At 38.2% G+C, this 21,982-nt stretch overlaps 1 protein-coding gene across 1 annotated transcript in view; it reads left to right on the forward strand.

Annotated features, from left to right (window-relative positions):
* Positions 1-21,982, forward strand: part of LOC150080959 (adenylate cyclase type 2-like) — a 227,757-nt gene that overhangs the window by 74,844 nt on the left and 130,931 nt on the right. The window contains exons 3-4 of the mRNA XM_090381289.1: positions 17,076-17,216; positions 17,923-18,288. Of these exons, the coding sequence (XP_090237415.1) occupies positions 17,076-17,216; positions 17,923-18,288 (507 nt within the window). The remainder of the gene's footprint in view (positions 1-17,075; positions 17,217-17,922; positions 18,289-21,982) is intronic.

Raw genomic sequence — 21,982 nt, forward strand, 5'->3', positions numbered from 1 at the left:
ATTCCCAAGATCGATATTTGAAACGGCTATGCCTTCGTAATCGCCATGCTAGTGCTACTGATCTAAAACTGGACTTTGATATGGCCTCTGGTGTTGAAACAAGCACGAACTATCCAAAGATGGCTTTCGGATGTGATCTGCATGCCTATCGGCCCAAGAAGAAACCTTTATTGACCTAACAAATGAGGAAGAAGCGACTTTCTTGGGCTAAAAAGCATGTTTCATGGACAAAAGAGCAATGGGATACCGTCACCTTTTCTGACAAATCGAAATTCAACCTGCATGGCTCGGACGGGAAGCGATGTCAGAAGACGAAATCGCTCATACAATCCTTACTGCATAACACAGACTGTAAAATTCCCCGCTGGTCAGATGGTCTGGGGATGCATAACAAGCAAAGGGGTGGGGCGAATTAAGTTTATTAACGGAACGGTGAATGCAGAAACCTACACCGCTACCTTGGAGGAGTGCCTGAAACCCGTCATTAGGGATCACTACACAGACTTCCAAAACTGCATTTTTCAACAGGACTCAACACCTTACCACACAGCAAAATTGGTAATTTTATGCTGTTTAGATTTAAATGCTGAGTTTTGTCTTCTTGTCTCATAAGGCTAAAAACTTATTTAACAATGTTTTTCCTCGTTTTTCTCCCTTAAGGTACAGTCATACCTCGGAAATGCTGGCATTACAATGTTGGACTGGTCCGGCAACGGTCAGATTTGAACCCTATTGAAAATTGCTAGTACATAATGTTCTCTCAAATTGCTCAGAAGAAGCCAACAAGTAAGATTCGGCTGCAGGAGAGCATTGTAAGGGTGTGGTACCACGAAATTGGGCAACCGTATATCCAAAAGTTGAGTAACTCTATGCCAGATCGTTCCATCTTTTTTCTGTAGTTGCAGCTCGAGGAGGGACAACAAAATATTGAGGACTTATTTTGCTGATTTACAGTACCTGACTGGTCCTTAAATTTTGCACACCAGTGTGCAAAATTTAAGGACCAGTCAGGTTTTCGCCTGTAGCCTCTCATAGGAGTGGCCTGGATATGGGAAAAGCATACCAAAGGAACCTCGTGAGGTACAGAAATAATGACGGACACAACAACGGAAACAAAACGGTACAGAGAGACTTTATTCAAAAATGGCAACATAGCACTGGCTGCCATGATACAGATGCATCACTGCCAAAGATGGAACAAAGGGATTAGGTGGTCCTCAGTAGGAGATATGGCAACCCCTAATGTCGATGCAGGCTTTGCACCGCCTGTCCATACTTAGAACAATGTTGTTGATAAATTCTTGCGGTAACATCGTCTATTCCTCTGTCAGCGCCATCTTTAGCTGGTGAACATTTTCTGGTGGGTCTGGACGTGCCGCTAGGCGTTTCCTCAAAGCGTCCTATACGTGTTCGATGGGATTTAGATCGCCGGAAAGGGCAGGCCAATCCATACGAAAAATGTCCTCACTTTTCAAAAGCATATCAACAGCTGCAGTGCGATGGGGTGTGGCGTTATCATCCATAAACACGAACTCGGAGCCAATGGCATCTCGGAACAGACGCACACGGGGAAGGATTACCTCAGTACAGTAGCGTGCACCGGTTACAGTACGCCTTCATGTATCTGGAGTTGTTTACGTCCATTCAAGATAATGCCTCCGCAGACGAGAACACTTCGACCGCCATATCGATCCATTTCAGTGATGTTTTCGGGGTGATACCGTGTGCCAACCTCTCGCCAGATTAGCTGACGTCCAGAATCGCTGCTGAGACTGAATCTACTCTCATCAATATAGAGTACATTAAGTAAAGATTTTGTGGTTGTATTCTTTAGAAATAGTGTTGGTCCTTAAGTTTTGCATACGAGTGTATTACGTTAACTTGTCATTTCAGTTTGTACACGTAAATGCAATAAAATGTATGTTTGGGTGTCATGATTGCCATTTGCATGATTTCTCATATTTCGATTAATTACGGATTTTACGCTTTTGGAAGATATTTATGGCAATTAAGCATATCAGGTGGAGTCTTTTTATTGGATTTCATTCACAGAGATATGTATCCCATCTAACAAATGCATTTCGAACATTTCTGCAACCCATAATGCAGCGCAAAAAAAACATTATTTGCAAAATTCATATGTGATGCAGTTTTTTTTGTCCGCCACTGTATACTGGTGTGCAAAACTTAAGGACCAACACTCTTTCTAAAGGTTACAACCACAAAATCTTTACTTAAGGTACTCTATATAATATTGGGGTGAATACACCATAGAAAACTCTTAAACGAAAAAAACTACGTTTGCAGTGTGAAAGGGCATCATTTTATCTGTATCTCATATTGTGCTTCTCCTTCATAACGAGTTGCGATGCATTGCACTACCTCGAATAAGAAACGCTTCACTAAAAGAGAAGACTATTGTTACTTATCCTCAGTGGGCACCGTTTCAAGGCTTGGTTGTGCATGTGTGGGATAATAACTCTGCTATCCACTTGTCTCTATTAGACTTAGAAAAGCAAAAAGTAGAGGGAAAGTTAATAGTAGGAGTGGAAGAAGAAAAGAAACGGTGTAGAAGAATGAAAGGGACAGTAACTCCAACTCATACCTCTCAAAAATTCCTCGAATAGGCAACGCTTCCCCAGTAGAGAAGACTGTTACTACTACCTGATCTCGGAAACTCCGTAAATATCAGTGACTTATTCATATATTTTCCGGTGATTATTTTATATATTAATTTTAGCCCTAGTTGCGTTCTTCTTCTTTTCTGGAGGTTGTTTAAGTAACATTTTGTTAAAAAATGCTCGCAATTGGCTGATTGATAATTACCAAGTTTAACCTTTTCAATGAAGTAGTTTATCATTTTAATCTGGATTTTTTCTAATTTGTTGTTTAGGAACACGTGATCCCGGGATCAATGAGGACATGCGCATTCCAATAGGGGAAGCACCAGAGTGGTGAATAAAGTTTAGTTATAAAGAAGAACAACGCTTAATAAAACCTAGTTTCTTGTATGCCTGTTTGGAAATTGTCTTTGTGAGATGAGAAGGAACAGTTGTTCGAAAATATAACGCCTAAATCCCATATTTCATTGGTGATTAATAACTTTTGGTGTTCTACACTGTAATCAAATTGTATGACTTTCTTACGAGGATCTTTTTTTAAGAAACCACTTTGGTTTCACAGCTCACAGTAACCAGATCCCAAATTGACCGGCCAGCTAATACTAGTATATGGGCAACATCAGGTCATTCGTTTTTTAAGAATAATAATATGATCATAAACTGACCCTCCTCGAACACATTAAACAGATGAGAACCAACTACCACAAAGCAGTATAAGTATTTGTTGGACTTGCAATTGGCGTCCAACGCGATATTTTATACTATCGCATTGGACGCCAACTGCCACCCCTTTGGAGAAGTGTGGGTTCGAATCGTCTTATATACTGGAGGAGCAGTGGGCTGTAGTTGCCTGATATTGCTCTACTTTCAAAAAAGTGAGCCACTTTCGGGACTCGCTGTTTCCTTGTCAGACAGCAGGTAGTGGTCATTTTTAAATAAATAAATGACAGAAAAAAAACGAACAGTCATTTGTTTTATACTGCAATAACAGGACAACTCGTTTCAAAGGCAAAATTTCTTCTGCCATGAGCGATGTATTATTAACTAGACAATTTAAAACCTGCTTGCAAAGCGAAAATGAATGATGTTTATAAAGCAAAGCAAAACTGATGTATCTGCTTCCAGAAGTTTCTCATTCAAAAATACCAAGGACTCACCGAAGATATGCATTGGTATACAGTAATATAAAAAGAATTTTTCGGGATACTTTTTGTCCATGGAAACTTATATAATACGGCAAAAAGTAATTAAAATTCTGCTAAACACTGGATGGAACCACTAATGATGATTTCTCTTTCGGAATTTTATTTTTAAATATGCTCAGCAAGTTGTGATACACAATGATTTATTTATTTACAAACTTCTCACCCACAGGGTACGCAGACCATAGATAATGATGAGAACGCTGAGAATTACAGACAACCAATACAAAATTAGTATTAAAATATATACAAAATTTGGATTATCAAAACAGAATAAAGAGCAATTTCTTATACATAGACGGTTTAAGTGAAAATCAATATTGTGATTATTCAATACCTGAAGGAAATGGAACAGGGGCCTGCCGAGTCAGGGACATGCAGTGAAAAATTAGTTTTATAAAGAGAATTCAAGGGGAGTATACTGAAAGGTATCAGTTTAAGAGGAGATGGAGACTCGATAACAGGGTTTATGATATTGTAGACAATAAGAGACCCATGGAGTTGCTTGGAGTGAAGAGGAACGATTCTGAAGCGCCGATTTCAAAGAGCTTCATAATTTCGACGATGAAGGCAAGGCGATTTTGAAAGCATAAGAATTTAATGAATTTAATTTGAATTCTCTCAAGACTGTGAGAAAGATATTCCTGTTGTGGGGACCAAATAATATCACAATAATCAAAAATTGGAAGTATAAGCTGTTGCAGATAAGAATTATAATTTTCTCACTCTTGAAAATCGAGGAAGAACGCTTAATTAATCCAAGAAGTTCTCACCTCACCTCCAACTCCGCTTGGAGCTACTGCATTAATTAGAATGAAGTGGAAAAAAGAAAGAAAGAAACTGTCGAAACTGAAAAAAACATTTCCCCTGAAGGTGCACAATTAAGCCTACGGAAACGATAGTTCCTTCACTCCCGTAAAGATGCATCTTCGTGGGATGATAGGTTTTGATTTTAACCTCTCCCTCTCTCCATCTTAATTAATGCAATAAACAAAGATGAGATAGAGATCCTAACATTAGAAGCGTTGAATATTTGATATATAAATAAGATAAATAAACGAAAGCGATATTAATGTTATGGATAATCCTTTAATTCCGAGGTGAAATGACAATAAATAGATCGAAAACCTAAATCGATATTATATGCTTGAAATAGTATATCGTCATTAACCAACCTTTGTACCATTTGCAAACTTACACATTAAGACTGATATGCCTTCATCAATATCATTGATAAATATATAAAACATTAATGGGCACAACACTGAACCCTGGGGAAATCCACTAATAACGTTAGTCCACGAAGAGCAATGCCCATTAATAACCACTCCATCTTCTCACACTTAACCATCCCTTAATCCATACCAGCAACTTGCCCTTAATGCTACACTAGTCCAATTTGTACAGCAGTCTTTTATGTGCAACAGTAAAAGTCCTGAAATCCAAGTATAGGATATCAAAATTATTTTTTGAATCCCGTTCCTTTGTCACCGCATCGTAGTATCCAATAATTAATCAGACAAGATTTCTCCTTAACAAACCCATGCTGTATCTGAAGTATAACTGCAGTTTAGTTTATTTTTATTTTTTAAAAATTTATTTGGTAGTTGTTGGCGCATCGGCTTCTGTGGCCATAATGCACCTCCCAAGGTTTTTACAGTACTTTGATCCAAGCCCGAGGCGGGATTCGAACCCACGACCTTTGGGTTGCCAGGCAGGCACTTTACCCGGCCGGCGTTTAGTTTTGTCTAGATGATCATACATTACTTCTTTAACCAGTGACTCCATTATTTTCCCCGGAACAGAAATTAAACTAACTAACAGGTCTGTAATTATTCGTGTCATCCTGTGATCCCCTTTGTGAATTGAGGATACACTCGCACATCTTCTTCGCTTGCCTAACTTCCTTTGTGACTTGATTACAGACTGGTTTATATTATCAAAGGCTTCTATGTCGCCTGATAATTTATATACATCCCATGAATTTTTCTTCTCTGCCACGAGTCTCATTAGCCATTGAACAGTATTTCTTAGTTGGCATGAAAAGGCTAGTAGCTGCTATGATTAATTCTTTGAATGCTTCCCATTTAGAATTGCCTGATGGTAACATCGTCAGTTGGTCCTGCTGTACATAATTATGTACAGTAGGACAGTTTTTAAATTATAATTTAAAAAGCGGTCTCAGACAGTTTTTAAATTATAATTTAAAAACTGCCTGAGACCACTGTAGTCACCTCTACGAAAGCAAAAACGCTTCCCTTTATCCTTGATGGTAATTACATGTTTAAGTAAATCCCACATCGATCAATGCCCCTAGTGATTCTTTTATGTGCAGATTCTTAATACATGATCAAGAGTATTACTCCCTCTGGTTGCCTCTATAACGTGCTGCTGTAGGATACATCATCAAATAAATCCACAAATTCAAGTCAATATCTGGGAAGTTAAAATCTCCCATTATAAGACATTCTGATTTACTAGGCTACTATCTCTGTGTAGTTCGTCCTTAGTTTGATAAGATTTAAGTAAAGTTTATGTTTTATAGCAAAATGTGTTCAAGGAGGGGAGCCTCCAAGTTTCAGGCATTGTTCTAGTGTTTTTCCTTAAAAATTTTAAAACATTTTTCGAATGGTTACCCCTGGTGTGCTGTGCAGAACAGTATTGTTTTCTCGTGTATCTTGAATTCTTGGTACGTGATCACGAAAAACTTTCTCCTAGGCAACAATCCCTCTCCATTGGCGGTCTGTTCGATCAAGTGACCGAGCGAGTTAATCAGTTCCTCTAGAAATGGAACGATTCTGAAAGTATCACTGCAGTCCGGAGTCGGATGTTTAGATTTTCCACTTCAGCCACTGCAGTTTGAAATTTGAGTTCACGGAGAAATGGTTTAAACTGATCGATGAACCTGATCACAGCGATGTTGGTGTAACACTTCCTGTTGACAGAAAGTGAAGGGCAGCCTCGTAATAATATTCTTGCCCCTATTGAACAGTTTTTTTAATAAAATAATAATATAAATCAAGAATGAAATATATTAAATAAACGAAACCAGTTAAATAAGAATTGATAAAACAATACCAAAACGGAGGAGCTTTCAAGACGGAATTGCTCCTTTATGTGAATGCTATAGTGTCAGTTCAAATCCTCATGTGACAGAAAACGGACGCCAAAGCATATTTATTACGTTTGTAATTGAGTGTATTTTCTAGCACTGGAAGGAATAGCACCGGGGTGTATTTCTAGCACTGTTTACTGGACGAAAAACTTGCTTTTCCAGAGAACACAATTATACAACCTTCGCCTAAGACTGACTAACTCAGCCATGTTGTGAAAAAGTATATGACAATTCCTCGCGTCACAGATATTATTCAAAATTGGGCCTTTTCCACCTGGTGTTGGAAGACTGTGATTATAACCACTGTGTTACTCGAGGGGAAGGGAAAGGGTTGGGGAAAAGGAGAAAAAACGTAAGGAAAAGGGGTTGGGACAATATATATACAGTCGGACCTCTATATAAGGAAATCGATCGTTCGCTTGAAAAAATTCGTTAAACAGAAATTTGTTATAAAGAAACGATATTCTTGATATAAAGAAAGATTCTTGATCAAAAGAAAGGGAAAGAAGGTCAGGTCAGTAGGAAATCTCGCATCTTTTAACCTTTTCAACAATGAAAAATATTGCAATTCAGCATTCAAAAATATAGTAAAAGATTGGAAATAAATCAGACAAGTGGGAATGAATAAGTTTTTTAACATTTTGAAAACAATTAATTTATTAATACATACATATTAAGAAATGATTACAATATATTAGTACACTTTTAAAAATTATTTCGTAAAATATTTGGTTACTTTTTGTTGTACACTGGATTTTACTGTACATCGGTCCTAAAAATTTGTTTAAGCACTCAAATATATTTCCTGACATATCTTCTTCACACTGAAGGCCTAGACGTAAAGTTTCAAATGATGCCAACATTCCATGTTTAGATGGTTTAAATTACCTTCATTGCCCTCATTTTCATCCAGTTCATCGTCGATATTGCCACTGTTCTTTGAATACTCTCCAAAATGTTGGACTCACTCGGATATTCAGCTGCTATGACATCATTATCAACTCCTAAAAATTCGTCAAGTACAATTTCTCTACTGATGGAACCTCTCGCTTGGAGTTCTTTCCAAGATTTCTCAATATCTTTTAGTAGTTCATCCCTATTAATTGGAGTTTTAGCAAAACCTGCTTTTTCAAAATAATTCTTAATCGTTGTTTCCGTCACATTTTGACTCCACTTTCGCCAACTCTGATATGCATATCCGCAAATCTATAACAGAACCTATAGGTTGGCTGGTTTCAATTTGCAGAATATTTTTTTTCAGTATGCGCCTTCGGTAGTGCATTTTCGAATTCTTGATAATGCCTTGGTCCATTGTATGCAGTTTAAATGAGGTATTCAGAAGGAACAAAACAAGCTTCATACTTGTAAGTTTCGAAATTACCGAGTGAAGGTGGGCAGGGCAGTTGTCGACAATCAACACGAACGATTTTTCTATTTTTCAAAAATTTCACTTGTCATCCAAGATTTCTTGTTGTAGTTGTAGTCCAACTCTAGACTACTCCTTTGAAACATCGGGGTTCTTTACATTTGCCTATCGCAAGCTACCAAAAGCTTCCGTTTTTAATTACCAGCCATATTTGCATCAACCAAAACTGTAATTCTCTCCTTACTATTTTTACCACCTAAACATTTATCACTTTTAAAAGTCAGTGTCCTGTTCGGCAAACATTTAAAACATAAACCTGTTTCATCAAGGTTGAATATGTTTTTGGGCTCGTAATCCTCCATAATTTTTTCAAAGCTGTTTCTTTCCACTGAATCTTCTTCTTCGATTACAACTCCACTTTCACTAGAAATAGCTTTTTTGAGTAAGCCGTGGCACTTTTTAAATTTGTCGAGACAACTAGAAGTGGCTTGGAATGATTTAGTCTAGAATCAACTTCACCCACTAAAAACGGCTTCATCTTCATAATTTTGCACGCTTCCTCAAACAGTTTCAGAACTGAAATACGGTTTTTCAGAATGATTGACTCACTGCTGGCAGGGATACTAAATTTTAAAGGGATTATTTTTAATGCTCCATTCTACACTATTAAGCACTTCTACTACACTCAAAGATTTCTTCTTGCACAACAGCTAAAATAAAACTGATTTAGAGACCACTTGTACCTACCATGTAAATAGAGATAGGTTAAATTTAGTGAAAGTGTGGATGATTCATTTTGCTTTTGCGAAACAACTGATGAATTTCCAGGATAAAGGAAAATCACTCTCTCCTAATTCTCTAATAGGACGCTTACAGTAGAAATCTGGTTGACTAGAGCCAATGTTCGCGTCGGGAATTTGCCTTAAACTTTGCCAATGGCTGTGGATACATAGATAGCAATTGACCAGCGCGACTTTTCGGTACAATAGAGACGGTAGTATAGGTTTTACGGGCACCATTAAATTGTGGAATGTTTTAGCTTTTCATATGTGTTCTTAAGAATTAATTCTTTTAGCTCTTATAAACTAAAACGATTAATTCTTAATCCGTGCTTTCTACAGCCTCAGCCCTCTTGCCTAAAGGCTAGAGGTGCGAACAATGCGTACCCAAGTCTCTCGAAACCAGTTCGTTATATGGAAATTTTCTGTTATACGGAAACTGTTCTGAAAACAGTTTCCGTATAACATATGTAATGACCAAGGGGAATTCAAAAAAATTCGCTATATGGAAGTTCGTTAAAGAGAGATCCGGCTATATATATACACAAAGGGAGTTTCAAAAGTGATGGTCAATAATTTAAAGGTGAACTGTACAGACTCCAATATGCAAAAAAAAAAAAAAAAAAAAAAGCCTAGTAAATATGGGTCCTTAAGTGAATTGTTTTCGACATATTGCACATTTCTAGTTGGGATCCACCACTGACAAGGTGAACTGTACAGAGTTGGGATCTACCACTGACTTGTTTGTTTAGGTTAGGTTATGCTCATTCTCTCCCTTTCCCCTCTCTCAATGTTCTGAAACGTAGCAGGCATACTAGTACTTGTCATAGGACAGTCAGCATAGAAAGAGGTTACAGCAACGAAGAGTATGCGGACATGCACTTCATGTATCGTAAAGCCAACGGCAGTGCACTCGAGGCTGCACGTTTGTACCAAAAGCATTTCCCCGCCGAAGGTAGCCCAACAGGTGCGTATTCATCAGGGTGCATCAACGCCTTAGAGAACATGGGCGCTTCGCACATGGAGTACGAGCAGTAGGCCAGAAGCATAACACCTGATGCTGAGGAAAGGGTGTTAGAAACAATAGAAAATCCAGGAATTTCGACAAGGAGGGGGTTGCTCTGCAAGAGCGTGTACTGAGTCATAGCAGTGTGTGGCGAATTTTAAATCGCCAATTACTGTACCCCTACCATATCCAGCGTGTACAAGGTCTCAGCAATACAGACTACCCTCCCAGAGTGAACTTCTGCTAGTGGATGCAACAACAGTGTGTCCTGAACCTCCAATTTTTAAACAACATTTTGTTCACTGGCGAAGCAAGGTTTACTCGTGATGGTATTTTTAATTTTCATAACTGTCACGTTTGGTCCGACTAAAATCCTAATGCAATCCACGAGTCACGACATCAGCAACGTTTCTTGTTGAATGTCTGGGCAGAACTACTAGGAGACTGTCTCATTGGACCAAATTTTCTGCCAAACAGGCTAACAGGAGAGCTGTACCTTCAGTTCCTGCAGAATGTTCTTCCAGACCTCCTTGATGATAATGTTCCACTTCAGCAACGCCAGAACATGTGGTTTATGCGTGATGGTGCACCGGCACATTTGGCTCGAGTTGTGACTCGGTATCTAGCTAGAAGGTGCGGTCAACGGTGAATAGGTAGAGGTGGACCTGTAATGTGGCCTTCCAGTTTACCAGACTTAAATCCTATGGATTTTTGTATCTCGGGTCATGTAAAAAGTTTGGTGTACACTTCTGACATTAACACAGTTGAGGAATTGCAGCGTCGGGTTGAAGGAGCCTTTCAGCAAATCAGAAATGACTTAGGAATGCCTGAGAGGATTCGCAACTCAATGCAGAGAAGACTACAAAGCTTCGTACAGATGCAAGGACAGCATTTTGAACCCCTTTTGTAACATCCTGTAACATGTAACATCTGTAAAATCCTGTGGTGTTGAAACCAAAAATTAAAAATGTATTATCTTATGTTTAATAAAACCACCCTTAGCAAGGATTCACAGCTTTTTGCTAAACTAGTGCTCCCGTAGTCAGTGGGGGATCTTAACAGAAAATGTGCTTTATCTCGAAAACGGTTCATTTGCGGCCCAATGTTCACTGGGACTTTTTTGCTTATTTTAGTTTGTACTTTTCACCTTTAAATTATTGATCATATATATACTGCTGTGCAAAATTTAAGGACCAGTCAGGTTTTCACCTGTAGCTTCTCATAGGAGTGGCCTGGATATGGGAAAAGCATACCAAAGGAACCTCGTGAGGTATAGAAATGATGAAGGACACAACAACGGAAAAAAACGGTACAGAGGGACTTTATTCAAAAATAGCAACATAGCACTGGCTGCCATGATACAGATGCATCACTGCCAAAGATGAAACAAAGGGAAGAGGTGGTCCTCAGTAGGAGATGTGGCGACCCCTAATGTCGATACAGGCTTTGCACCGCCTGTCCATACTTAGAACAATGTTGTTGATAAGTTCTTGAGGTAACATCGTCCATTCCTCTGTCAGCGCCATCTTCAGCTGGTGAACATTTTCTGGTGGGTGTGAACGTACCGCTAGGCATCTCCCCAGAGCGTCACATATGTGTTCGATGGGATTTAGATCGCCGGAACGGGCAGGCCAATTCATACGAAAAATGTCCTCACTTTTCAAAAGCATATCAACAACTGCAGTACAATGGGGTGTGGCGTTATCATCCATAAATACGAACTCGGAGCCAATGGTACCTCGGAACAGACGCACATGGGGAAGGATTACCTCAGTACAGTAGCTTGCACCGGTTACAGTACCGCCTTCATGTATCTGGATTTGTTTACGTCCATCCAAGATAATGCCTCCCCAGACGAGAACACTTCGACCGCCATATCGATCCCTTTCAGTGATGTTTGCGGGGTGACACCGTGTGCCAACCTCACGCCAGATTAGCTGGCGTCCAGAATCGCTGCTGAGACTGAATCCACTCTCATCAGTAAAGAGTACTTTAAGTAAAGATTTTGTGGTTGGAACCTTAAAAAATAGTTTTGGTCCTTCAGTTTTGCACACGAGCGTATATATATAGAGGGACAAGTGATTCCGCAATCAGAAACGGCACACTAGCATATATGATCACCAGAAAATCCAACCCACGTAATATACCAACTTACTATCGGAGCAAGTTGGTATATTAGGAAAGACAAAATGATTAATGAAACACAGGCTTATTTATAATCAACTTAACAAAAAAAGAAAAAGAAAAAACAACTGTCACTTGACTACATAAAAGTATCTATCAGATCCTTAATTAAATTTACTCAAGTTTTCTAGAACTACATGCTTATATGGATAGATGGTCCAAGAGTTAATAGCTTTTTGGCTGAAATAAAATTATTTCCGCGTTAAGTTCTTTCCCGATATAGTGCCGACTCTTCTTTAAAGATTGCAGAATTCTGCCAAAGATCATGCCCGCAATAAGATCTTAGTAACATTTCGTCTGCACGCTGTGCCAATACTGACAATTTAAGAGAACTTAGTAGCCGACTTAGGGGCTTAGAGGGGAACAGGCATCCTGTTTGTTATCGGACACTCAGTCTAAAACACTGATGGATCCAATATCTTTCTATTTCAGAAGATTTAGGAGAAGTCCAGTTGGCCTGCCTGCCTACTTAAAATCCACTCATGCATACCTTCTCGTTGGTAAGCTCTGTTACGTCACTTTAGAATTGGCAACGAACGTGTATAGCGGTTCTCTTCAAGACCCCGCTCAGCATGAACAGGAAAAGCCCAAACTCTCCATGACTTTATGACAACACGACGAAACAAATGGCCTTCAGTCCCCAGCAGCTTTCACTCTCTCTCTCTGACGGCAGCAAAAGGATAAGAGTGGAAGCAGAGGGTGCTAAGAATCTCTGGGTAATACGACCAGGCTGCCATGCCCGGAAACTCAACTTGGCCTGTTACAATGTAAGATCGCTCATCGGTGAGGATAGGGTATTAGAGCTGGAAAAGGAATTATAAAGTATGAATTGGAATATCATCGGCTTGGCTGAAACAAGAAGAAGAAAGGAATCACTTATAAGTTTATCAAGTGTAAATCTACTGTATACCAATGGGAACAGTGAAAGGAGTGAAGATAGAGTGGCTTTTTGGTCCATAAAGATATAAAAAACAACATTTTGGAATTCAAAAGTAGATCACCAAGGGTGTCAAGATTACTAACAAGGATTTATAAAACATAACTAAAGGTTATAATGATATATGCACCAACATCGAGCCATGATTATGAAGAAGTTGAAGAAATGTACACCGAAATTGAGAGATTTGTAGATGAACAGAAAACTTACTACACCATCATTATGGGGAACTTCAATTCTAATGTTGGAGAGAGACAAAACAGCATATAAATACAAACTATAGAAAATTTAGGAATTGATGAAAGAGGTGAAAGACTTGTGGAATTTGCAGAATCTCTAGGAATATCAGTAATGAACACTTTTTTTTCAAGAAAAGGGTGAACAGAAAATGGACATGGAAGAGCCCAAATAAATTAACAACTACCGAAATTGACTTTATCCTCACTAACAGAAGGTATATTGTAAGCGATGTTACCGTCCTGAACAAGGTAAATGTTGGAAGTGATCACAGAATGGTAAGATGCACACTTGATATAGATTCAATAAAAGAAAGGAAAAAAAACTGACTCGAGTTAATAATAATACGAAGGTCTTTGAGATAATAGAAGAGGAGAAAAAGCAATACGTACTGAACTTAGGAACAAGTTTAAGCTTCTGCAGATCTTTCAGGACTAAGATATCAACGAGGAATACAACTTTCTGAAATGGATAAAAGCCTGAAATGGTAAAAAGAAATCAAAAGAAGAAAAAATATTAGTCAAGAAACACTAGTCATGATGAAGCAAAGACGACAAATGAAGAGCAAGATAAACACCGACAAGGACAAAATTGAGTATACCGAGTTATGCAAAACCATTAGAAAGAGACTCAGAGAGGACATAAGATTTAACACAAGAAAAGTAGAACAAGCATTAACCGAAAAGGGACTTAAATCAGCAGTCATGAGCAGTACTACAGAAGATAAATGATGCTAAATCTGAAGAATAGTGATGGTGTACTTTTAAATAGCAGAGAAGACATAATTCAAATAGCAGAAGACTACTATAAAGTATTATATAAGGAGCAATGGAACGATGCAAGCAATGGGGAAAATGAATCATAAATTTACAACACATACGACATACCCGATATCCTTCCTTATGAGATAGAACATGAATTGAAGAAAATGAAGAATCAAAAAGCCTCAGGTGAAGTTACTGTAGAGTTGTTAAAATTAGGAGGAAGAGACTTGACACAGAAACTGGCAAGACGCTTCACAAAATACATTAGGAAAGGCGTGTGACCCCTAAGAAGTGGAATAATGCAATCATAATTTTGCTGCATAAGAAAGGAGATAAATCATAAATTATAGAATAATTAGCTTGTTGTCCCACATCTGAAAGTTGTTCACAAGGGTCATCACTAACAGATTAGAAAGAATCCTTGATGAGAATCAACTGAACGAGCAAGATGGCTTTAGGACAGTATTCTCAATTATGGATCACCTTCACGTAATATCACAGCTAATGGAGAAAGCAAATGAATATAAAACACTATTCTGCCTGGAATTTGTGGATTATGAAAACGCATTTGACTCCACACGGAATAAGGCAATGTTTCGGGCATTGGAAAGACAAGGCATAAATGAATGCTACATCCTTTATTAGCTAGAGTCCAGCGGTTCCCAACCGGTGGTTCGCGAACCCCTGGGGGCTCGCGAAAGTGCTCCAGGAGGTTCGCACTAAAAATTCTATAATGGCGTCTGTTTAGATTTACATAGGTATATTATTGTAAATTACAAAATATAACTAATAATAAAGTAAAATTAAATTAAATAAAAAGTAAAGAATTGCCAAAGAAAGAAAAACCACATTCCCACAATTCCTTATAATTAGTTTACTATCTTACAGTACATCATGTTAAATAAATATGTTATCCATACTAAATTTTTTTAGCATGAAATATTTTATAATAAAAATTCAGAAATATTATAAGATTTCAGAGAATATAGGCTTAGTGGTTCACTTTAAAAATATTACGTTGAAAGTGGTTCGCGAAAAAAAAAATATTATGTTGAAAGGGATTCGCAAGTCAAAAATGGTTGGGAACCGCTGGACTAGACAAAGACAGTAGCAAATTTAAAATTGAGAAAGGAGTTCGACAAGGAGACACAATATCTCCGAAGTTGTGTACTGCTGTGCTTGGGGAAGCTTTGAGAAGATTGGACTGATCGCAGAAAGGAGTCAATGTGAATGGAGAGTACCTAAACCATATACGACTTGCAGATGACATTGTGATCATAAGCCATGATCCCGAAGAATTAGAGGAAAACCTTAATCAGTTATGCAGAGTTAGTAAGGATTTCGAAATAAAGATGAACATGGCTAAAAAAAAAAGTAATGATGAACAAGAATGCCACAGAAAGGGATATAATCGTTGAAGGAGTAGAAAAATTGAAAAGGTGGATACTTATCTTGGACAAGTATAGCTGTAACAATGATAAATGATAAATGGCTGGAAGTTAAGAGAAGAATAAATTTCGGGTGGATAGCATTCAGAAATATAGTTACATACTGAGGAGCAATAACCCAATTTGTCTAAAATGTAAAATAATGAACCAATGTATACTCCCCACCATGACTTATGGAAGTTAAACTTGGAAACTCACCAAAATAATGGAAGAGAAGCTGAACACTACACAGCGACGAATGGAACGAATTATATTAGAAATCAGACTGTTGGATAAAAAGAGAAAAACATGGATTAGGCAGCAAACACAAGTAAAGGAGATTCTTATCAAAACTAGAGAAATGAAATGGACTTGGGCAGGACACATAGCTTGAAGACATGATGAACTAAGAAAATAACAGAATGTACCTAAGAGGAGCTAAAAGAAAATCCAGAAGTCAACAACGGAGATGGACAGATGAAATTCAAGAGTTCGTGAGTAGTAAATGGATGGTCATTACACAAAACAGAAGGAACTGGAAAGTTGCTGGAGAGGCCTTCATCCTGCAGTGGATTGAAAATGGCTGATGACAATGAGTAGCTGATACATGGTTTTATAAATTTGTTTACAAGCAAATAACTCATAAAATCCGATTTTAAGCAACTAAGTTCCGGTTTTGTAGGTCTGAAAAAACAATCATGAAAATCACAAACGCTTCATCTTTCCAATAAATTTCATTCTTCTCCACAAAACTTTCCATAAATTCATCACCCATCTGAGCGCTGTCATCCATAAAAAGGAATAACCTGCACCCCAGAAAAGGTTAGGGTATCAAGATTCCATAAGTACTGATAATCCGATTCGAGCAACGGCAGCACCACCGTACAACCACTAAAGTTTCGGCCGAACTGCCGGGAGATGGCAGGTGGTGCACGTACAAGAATATTTTTACAGAGGTGATTCCTCAAGATTTGTGGGAAAATATAACAAAGTGTTATGCTTTCCCGCAAATGTTAAATTCTTGGTATGGAATCACGAAAAACGTTTTTGTAGGCAGCTCCTCTCCCTCAACAAGTAGACACTGGTAGTATCCGCTTGTTGGGGAAGAGGAGACTGCATAGGAGAAAGTGTATTAATTGTAGTTACTCTCCTATAATTTATTTCTAGAAGGATGCGAAACTTGCATATTACGGACCTTATTATGGGAGTTTTGAGTATATCTGCTGAAAAAGCAAGTGCAAAATTTATATTGTGGTATATATTTCTCTCTATATATTTTTTTTCCTAAACGGTGGAAAGCGCTTTGTCATAAATTCATACGTTTTGCATATGAATATATGTATTTATGACAGCGGCTTGAATTCAGGCAAAAAAAATATATATAATAATAATAATAAAAATCATGTAAATACACAAATCAATTCGTTTCCATTACAGGAGCAGTTCCGTCTTAAAAATGCAGAAGGTCTGTATCAAAGGTATCAAGCCCGTATACAACATGCTCTGTTTATGGTGGCGCTTATGTTGAATCTTTTCTTTGGTGTGATATCCATCATCTTATTCCTGGTTTTCTGTGAAGTAAGTACGCCATTATTTGTCTGTATAGTTGAACAGTCGAACCTTTCAAATTAGGCAATCTTGGAGCTGATCCTTGCGGAGCTTAGAAGTTTCAGGATTTTAGGTGGTCATATTGTAGTCATAAAAAAAGTCGGAACTTACTGATCACAAATTATTATACACATTTCTATACAAGAGAAATGTGTATAATAATTTTTCCAGAGAAGAAAGGTAAATTACATCCTTTTAAGGCAACAGTCCTCTGGGCTGCTTAATTGTTTTAGGCGGCCTATGGGCAAATATAAATGGATGAAAGTTCCTGCGTCAGCAACAACTTTCATTCACTTGAATTTTTGGTTGCCATTCTTTAAATGGCAAAAGAATTTTCCCATGTCGCTGGAGTGTGATAAGAATTTATGACTCTGGAATAAAATCTACACCCTGTTCAATCAGCTCTACCACACTACTTGGACAATTGGCCAGTTCGATAATTAAATTTGCCCATTCTCCGATGCTTTGCCGGATTTGTCCATGTCCATAAATATGGCCAGAAAATGAGTGGTGTCGAAATAATGCATTGTCGAATTTGCGGAGGTTCGAGTGCATAAGTGTATAACCAATTTGCTCTTCTAAAAGGCATGGCAATACCCTCAGTTGTTATTAGCGTTAAGTATAAAGAAAGTAATCAGGCATGCAAACAAATTAGATTCTTGTATTGTCTCCTTAGAACTACGCCTCCATACTAGTTCCCTTCACCATGGGCTGCGCTGGATTCTCTGTCAACCTTGCTGTATTCATCTTAGCCTATAAGGAGTCGTGGTTCCGATCCGACATAGTCCGACTGATCGTCTCATCCATTATTCTATTTGCTATGCTGTGTTCCGAGCACGGTAGCAGTATTTACCAGCTGGCCGCCAACAAACCGGAAACTGTAGGAATGAGGCCAACATTTTATGTCATCATTATAGCTTTCGTCCTGCTTCCCTTTCCTCGAATGTGTCACGCGGTTATTGGAGGGGCTGTGGTTATCCTGCTTGAACTCGTTCTCATGGGTGTGTCTTCAGTAGCCCGACAAGGGAAGGTACTAAAAACAGTGAGTACAGTCGAGTTTTCAATTTGTCTCTGAATGGATGTGCATGAACAAAAACGCCAGCAGAAAACTGTAGAAATTGGGAGTGGGGGGAGGCGATATAAGATCCTAACTGCAAGCTTAGACAAACTTCGAAATGGTCTATTTGTCTGTGCACATCCATGTTCACTGATATTACACCAAAAAGTTCTTGTTTTTATCTTTATTAGGCATTTTTTTTTTTTTACAGCAAAGGCACACTTTCTTCTAATGCACTTTTTTGTAAGAGGAAAGAAAACGTATAACAGAAAAAAAAGTTCTGTTTATACTGAGGCACAACCACATAACATAGGTCAGAGGAATTTACAACTAATTATTTCGTTAAGAATACAATCGATCAAGACGATCATTAACCGTATTTAGCGGTCGCATAGGCTTCAACCACGCAACTCAAACCCATGTGCAGCTGCACACCCACGCTCACCACTCTGATAGGTCAAAGAAAGTTGGCGCTTTGGGTATTAATGGATACGCAGGAGACAAACTCACAATCTAGGGAAGATTGGAAACAGTGGGGACTAGGGCTGAAAATATGACGAGTAAAGAATCTCGAGGACCTCAGTGTACCGATGACTAAGGCCGGCAGAAACCGCCTCTGATTGCAAACCTCATTCCCACATTAACTGATGTTGTTGCTGCTGCTGCTGCTGCTTGTTTGAGCTTAGTGACGCATAATGCGTCTAATCTGTGGCGAAAAAGTAACATAAGGTTTCTTGAAAGTTTTTGACTAGAATTTAAAGTGCATTATGGCATCGAATCCGTTTGAGATAGGTATATACTTTGGCTACATTCGGTGTATCTGCTAGCAGTCGGGCTAACATGAGAGGCATACTTATGGCAGAAAAGGGACCAATGGTCGCCCGTTGTATATGGGACAATCTGTAAGTATATACTGAACTGTGAGCTATGTATTACAGTTCGGACATCCTGGAGGATCGGTGGCTTTAAGTAGATGAAGATGAGTTAGATGGGTGTGACCTGTCCGCTGTCTAGCGAATATAACTTCTTGTCTATTATCTCTGATGCTGGATTTCCATGCTTTCTTTATACAGAATAACTTGTTGTTAGTTTGGTTTCCCAAATATGTTGCTTTTTTTTTTTTTGCACATCGCTGCTTAATAATAAACTTGTAGTCCGAAAGGTGCATTAAAGGAAGGATCAATAGTGTTTGTTGCAGTTTTGACAGCTTAATCTGCACGCTCGTTTCCAATACCGCTATAAACAGGGATCCAGCAGAAGATGCTCTGCCTATTTTCATTTAATTTGGTTAGAATATCCCAGATATGTCTGAGCAATGGTCTGTCATTCTTTTTTTATCATTTTTATCAGCTTGAACTGCACTATCTGAATCTGTGTATATGATAGCGGTATGGTTGTTGACATTGTGAAGTTTAAAGCTATGATGATTGCATAAAGTTCCGCGGTAAAGCTGCTGGAAAATCAGTTGTAAGTTTCTTAGTTATGGTGATATTCGGAAAAACTGCAACCGCATCAACATGACTGTCAGTTTTAGATCCATCTGTCACACTTGAGTGAACTGTGCATATTGGGTTGTCAATGATGCATGCAATATGTTCCGTCGGAACCGGAATTTTTTCAAATGTTAAGAGTATAAATGGCATGGCGGCAAGTGGTACATCCAGGGGGAAATTGCACAAAGGACAGCAGATACTAACTCGTTAAAGTTACGTTGCCAATCAGTAAGTGTGGACCGAAGGCGTATCCTTGTTGATGGTTAGGCTTTGTAAATTACCCAATTTAGGGAAAAAAGTAGTTTCAAAAAATTCGGTGATTTAGTTGTCCTTTGCATTTCGCTGTATAGTTTACTAAGGGTTTTTCTGCATAAATGTAAGGGAGGTTCATTGGCTAGGTCTGCATGTAGATTACATTTCCTACAAAATGTATATCCCAATGGTCTTTTGAGATGAGAAGCGGAAGCTATTGTTTCTAGTCCATGTAACAGGTTTTTTCAATCGATCTTGTAACTGTCCCCCATTTACATATATAAGAAATGGCAGGAGACACTGAGGTTATCTGCATACAGATTAGTAGATACCGTTTTTGGTATATTCTGTATTATAGTTTATTTTTATGATAAAAAAGTGGCGCTAAATACTGAACCCTGCGGGACCCTTTCCTCTTGGATAAGTTAACAAGATGGTTATGGAGTCGAACCTGAAAAGTCCGTTTGTAGAGAAGTTTCTGGCGAACAGTAGGAAATTGGGAAGCAATCTCAGGTCTTATAAGTCCTCCTGCAATATATATCATGTCTCCATGCAACGTCCAAGGATTTTTTTATATCAAACAGTATCATAACGTGATGTTCTTTTCGTACAAAAGGCAACGCAGATGTTTATTGCGGACTGAATTAGCAGATCGAGGGTAGATTAATGAAAACCACACTGCACAGGATTAAGGAGGTGATACTGCACTAGGAACCAAATCAATTGAGAATTGACCATTTTTTCCATGACCCTGCTCATACAACTAGTCAGAACAATGGGCCAGTAGTTTTGCAGATTGGTAGGGTCTTTTTCATGTTTTGGAAAGGTAGAATGTAAGCATGGTGCCATTTGTCTGGGAAGGCATGTTCCATGAAATCTAGATTTCTAGAATGACCCCCCCCTCCCTATACCACGTGAATATTAAGATTTATTTAGCTATTAACTAAATCCCTATACATTAAGGTAACGTTTCGGGAACCTTGCCGAAACCCATTCTCATACCATACATAGGCTGTTTTTTTAAGGACAGAAATCAAAAAGAATAAACTAAATTACTATTACGTTAAAATTAATATAACAAAACTTCTGGTGGATAATTATTATATATGGTTATATAATTATATTATATAAATTATTATATAGTTATATAATTATATTATATAATTATTACATAGTACATTACTATTATTTATTACACTATATATTATCAGTTTTTACCTTTTTTTATAATTTTAATAGTATAAGTATAAGGATAAATAAAATAAATTTCTTACCTGTTGTCTCCGACTTGCCGAATGTTTCAATTCCGACTGCGTGTTCTGGCAAGAGGTCTACACTTAGAAACTAAGCGCTAAAATGTACAGAAAACTAAGAATAGAAATTAATTAATTCCACAAGGTGCTTTCTAGCACCTCGTGGATTCTATTCCACGAGGTGCTAGAAAGTGCCATGACACAACTGATGTCATGGCATTCGGTTGGCACAATGTTTGTTGCCCTCGTGGATAGCACAGTTGGTATAATCACCGTTCTCCCCACACAGCATGGAAAAGACCAGTGTTCGAATCCCGTCAATGACACGAGGAATTTTTATGGGCCTTTTCACAAAGTGGATGAGCTAATGGTCTTCGGCGAAGGTAGTATGGTTTTTCGTCCAACAAACCGGCCAAAGAATACATGCAGTTTACACACACATGTATGGTGCAATATGCCCTAAATATAAAACAACAACAATGCATAATAGACCTGGTTTAATATGGGCTAAGAAGCATAAAAATTGAACTGTTGATGATCGGAAAGCTGTTCAGCGAGGGAAGGTTGAATGGATTTCTCTCTTCCCAAAAACTCCATTTTTCATGTAGCGAAAGAGACAAACCGAATATACTAAACATGCAATTTACAGACAATATAGTGATGCTTCAATTAATACAGAGG

Source organism: Mastigoproctus giganteus, chromosome 9, assembly GCF_048544385.1.
Source record: "Mastigoproctus giganteus isolate SK-2022 chromosome 9, ASM4854438v1, whole genome shotgun sequence".
NCBI lineage: Eukaryota > Metazoa > Arthropoda > Arachnida > Uropygi > Thelyphonidae > Mastigoproctus > Mastigoproctus giganteus.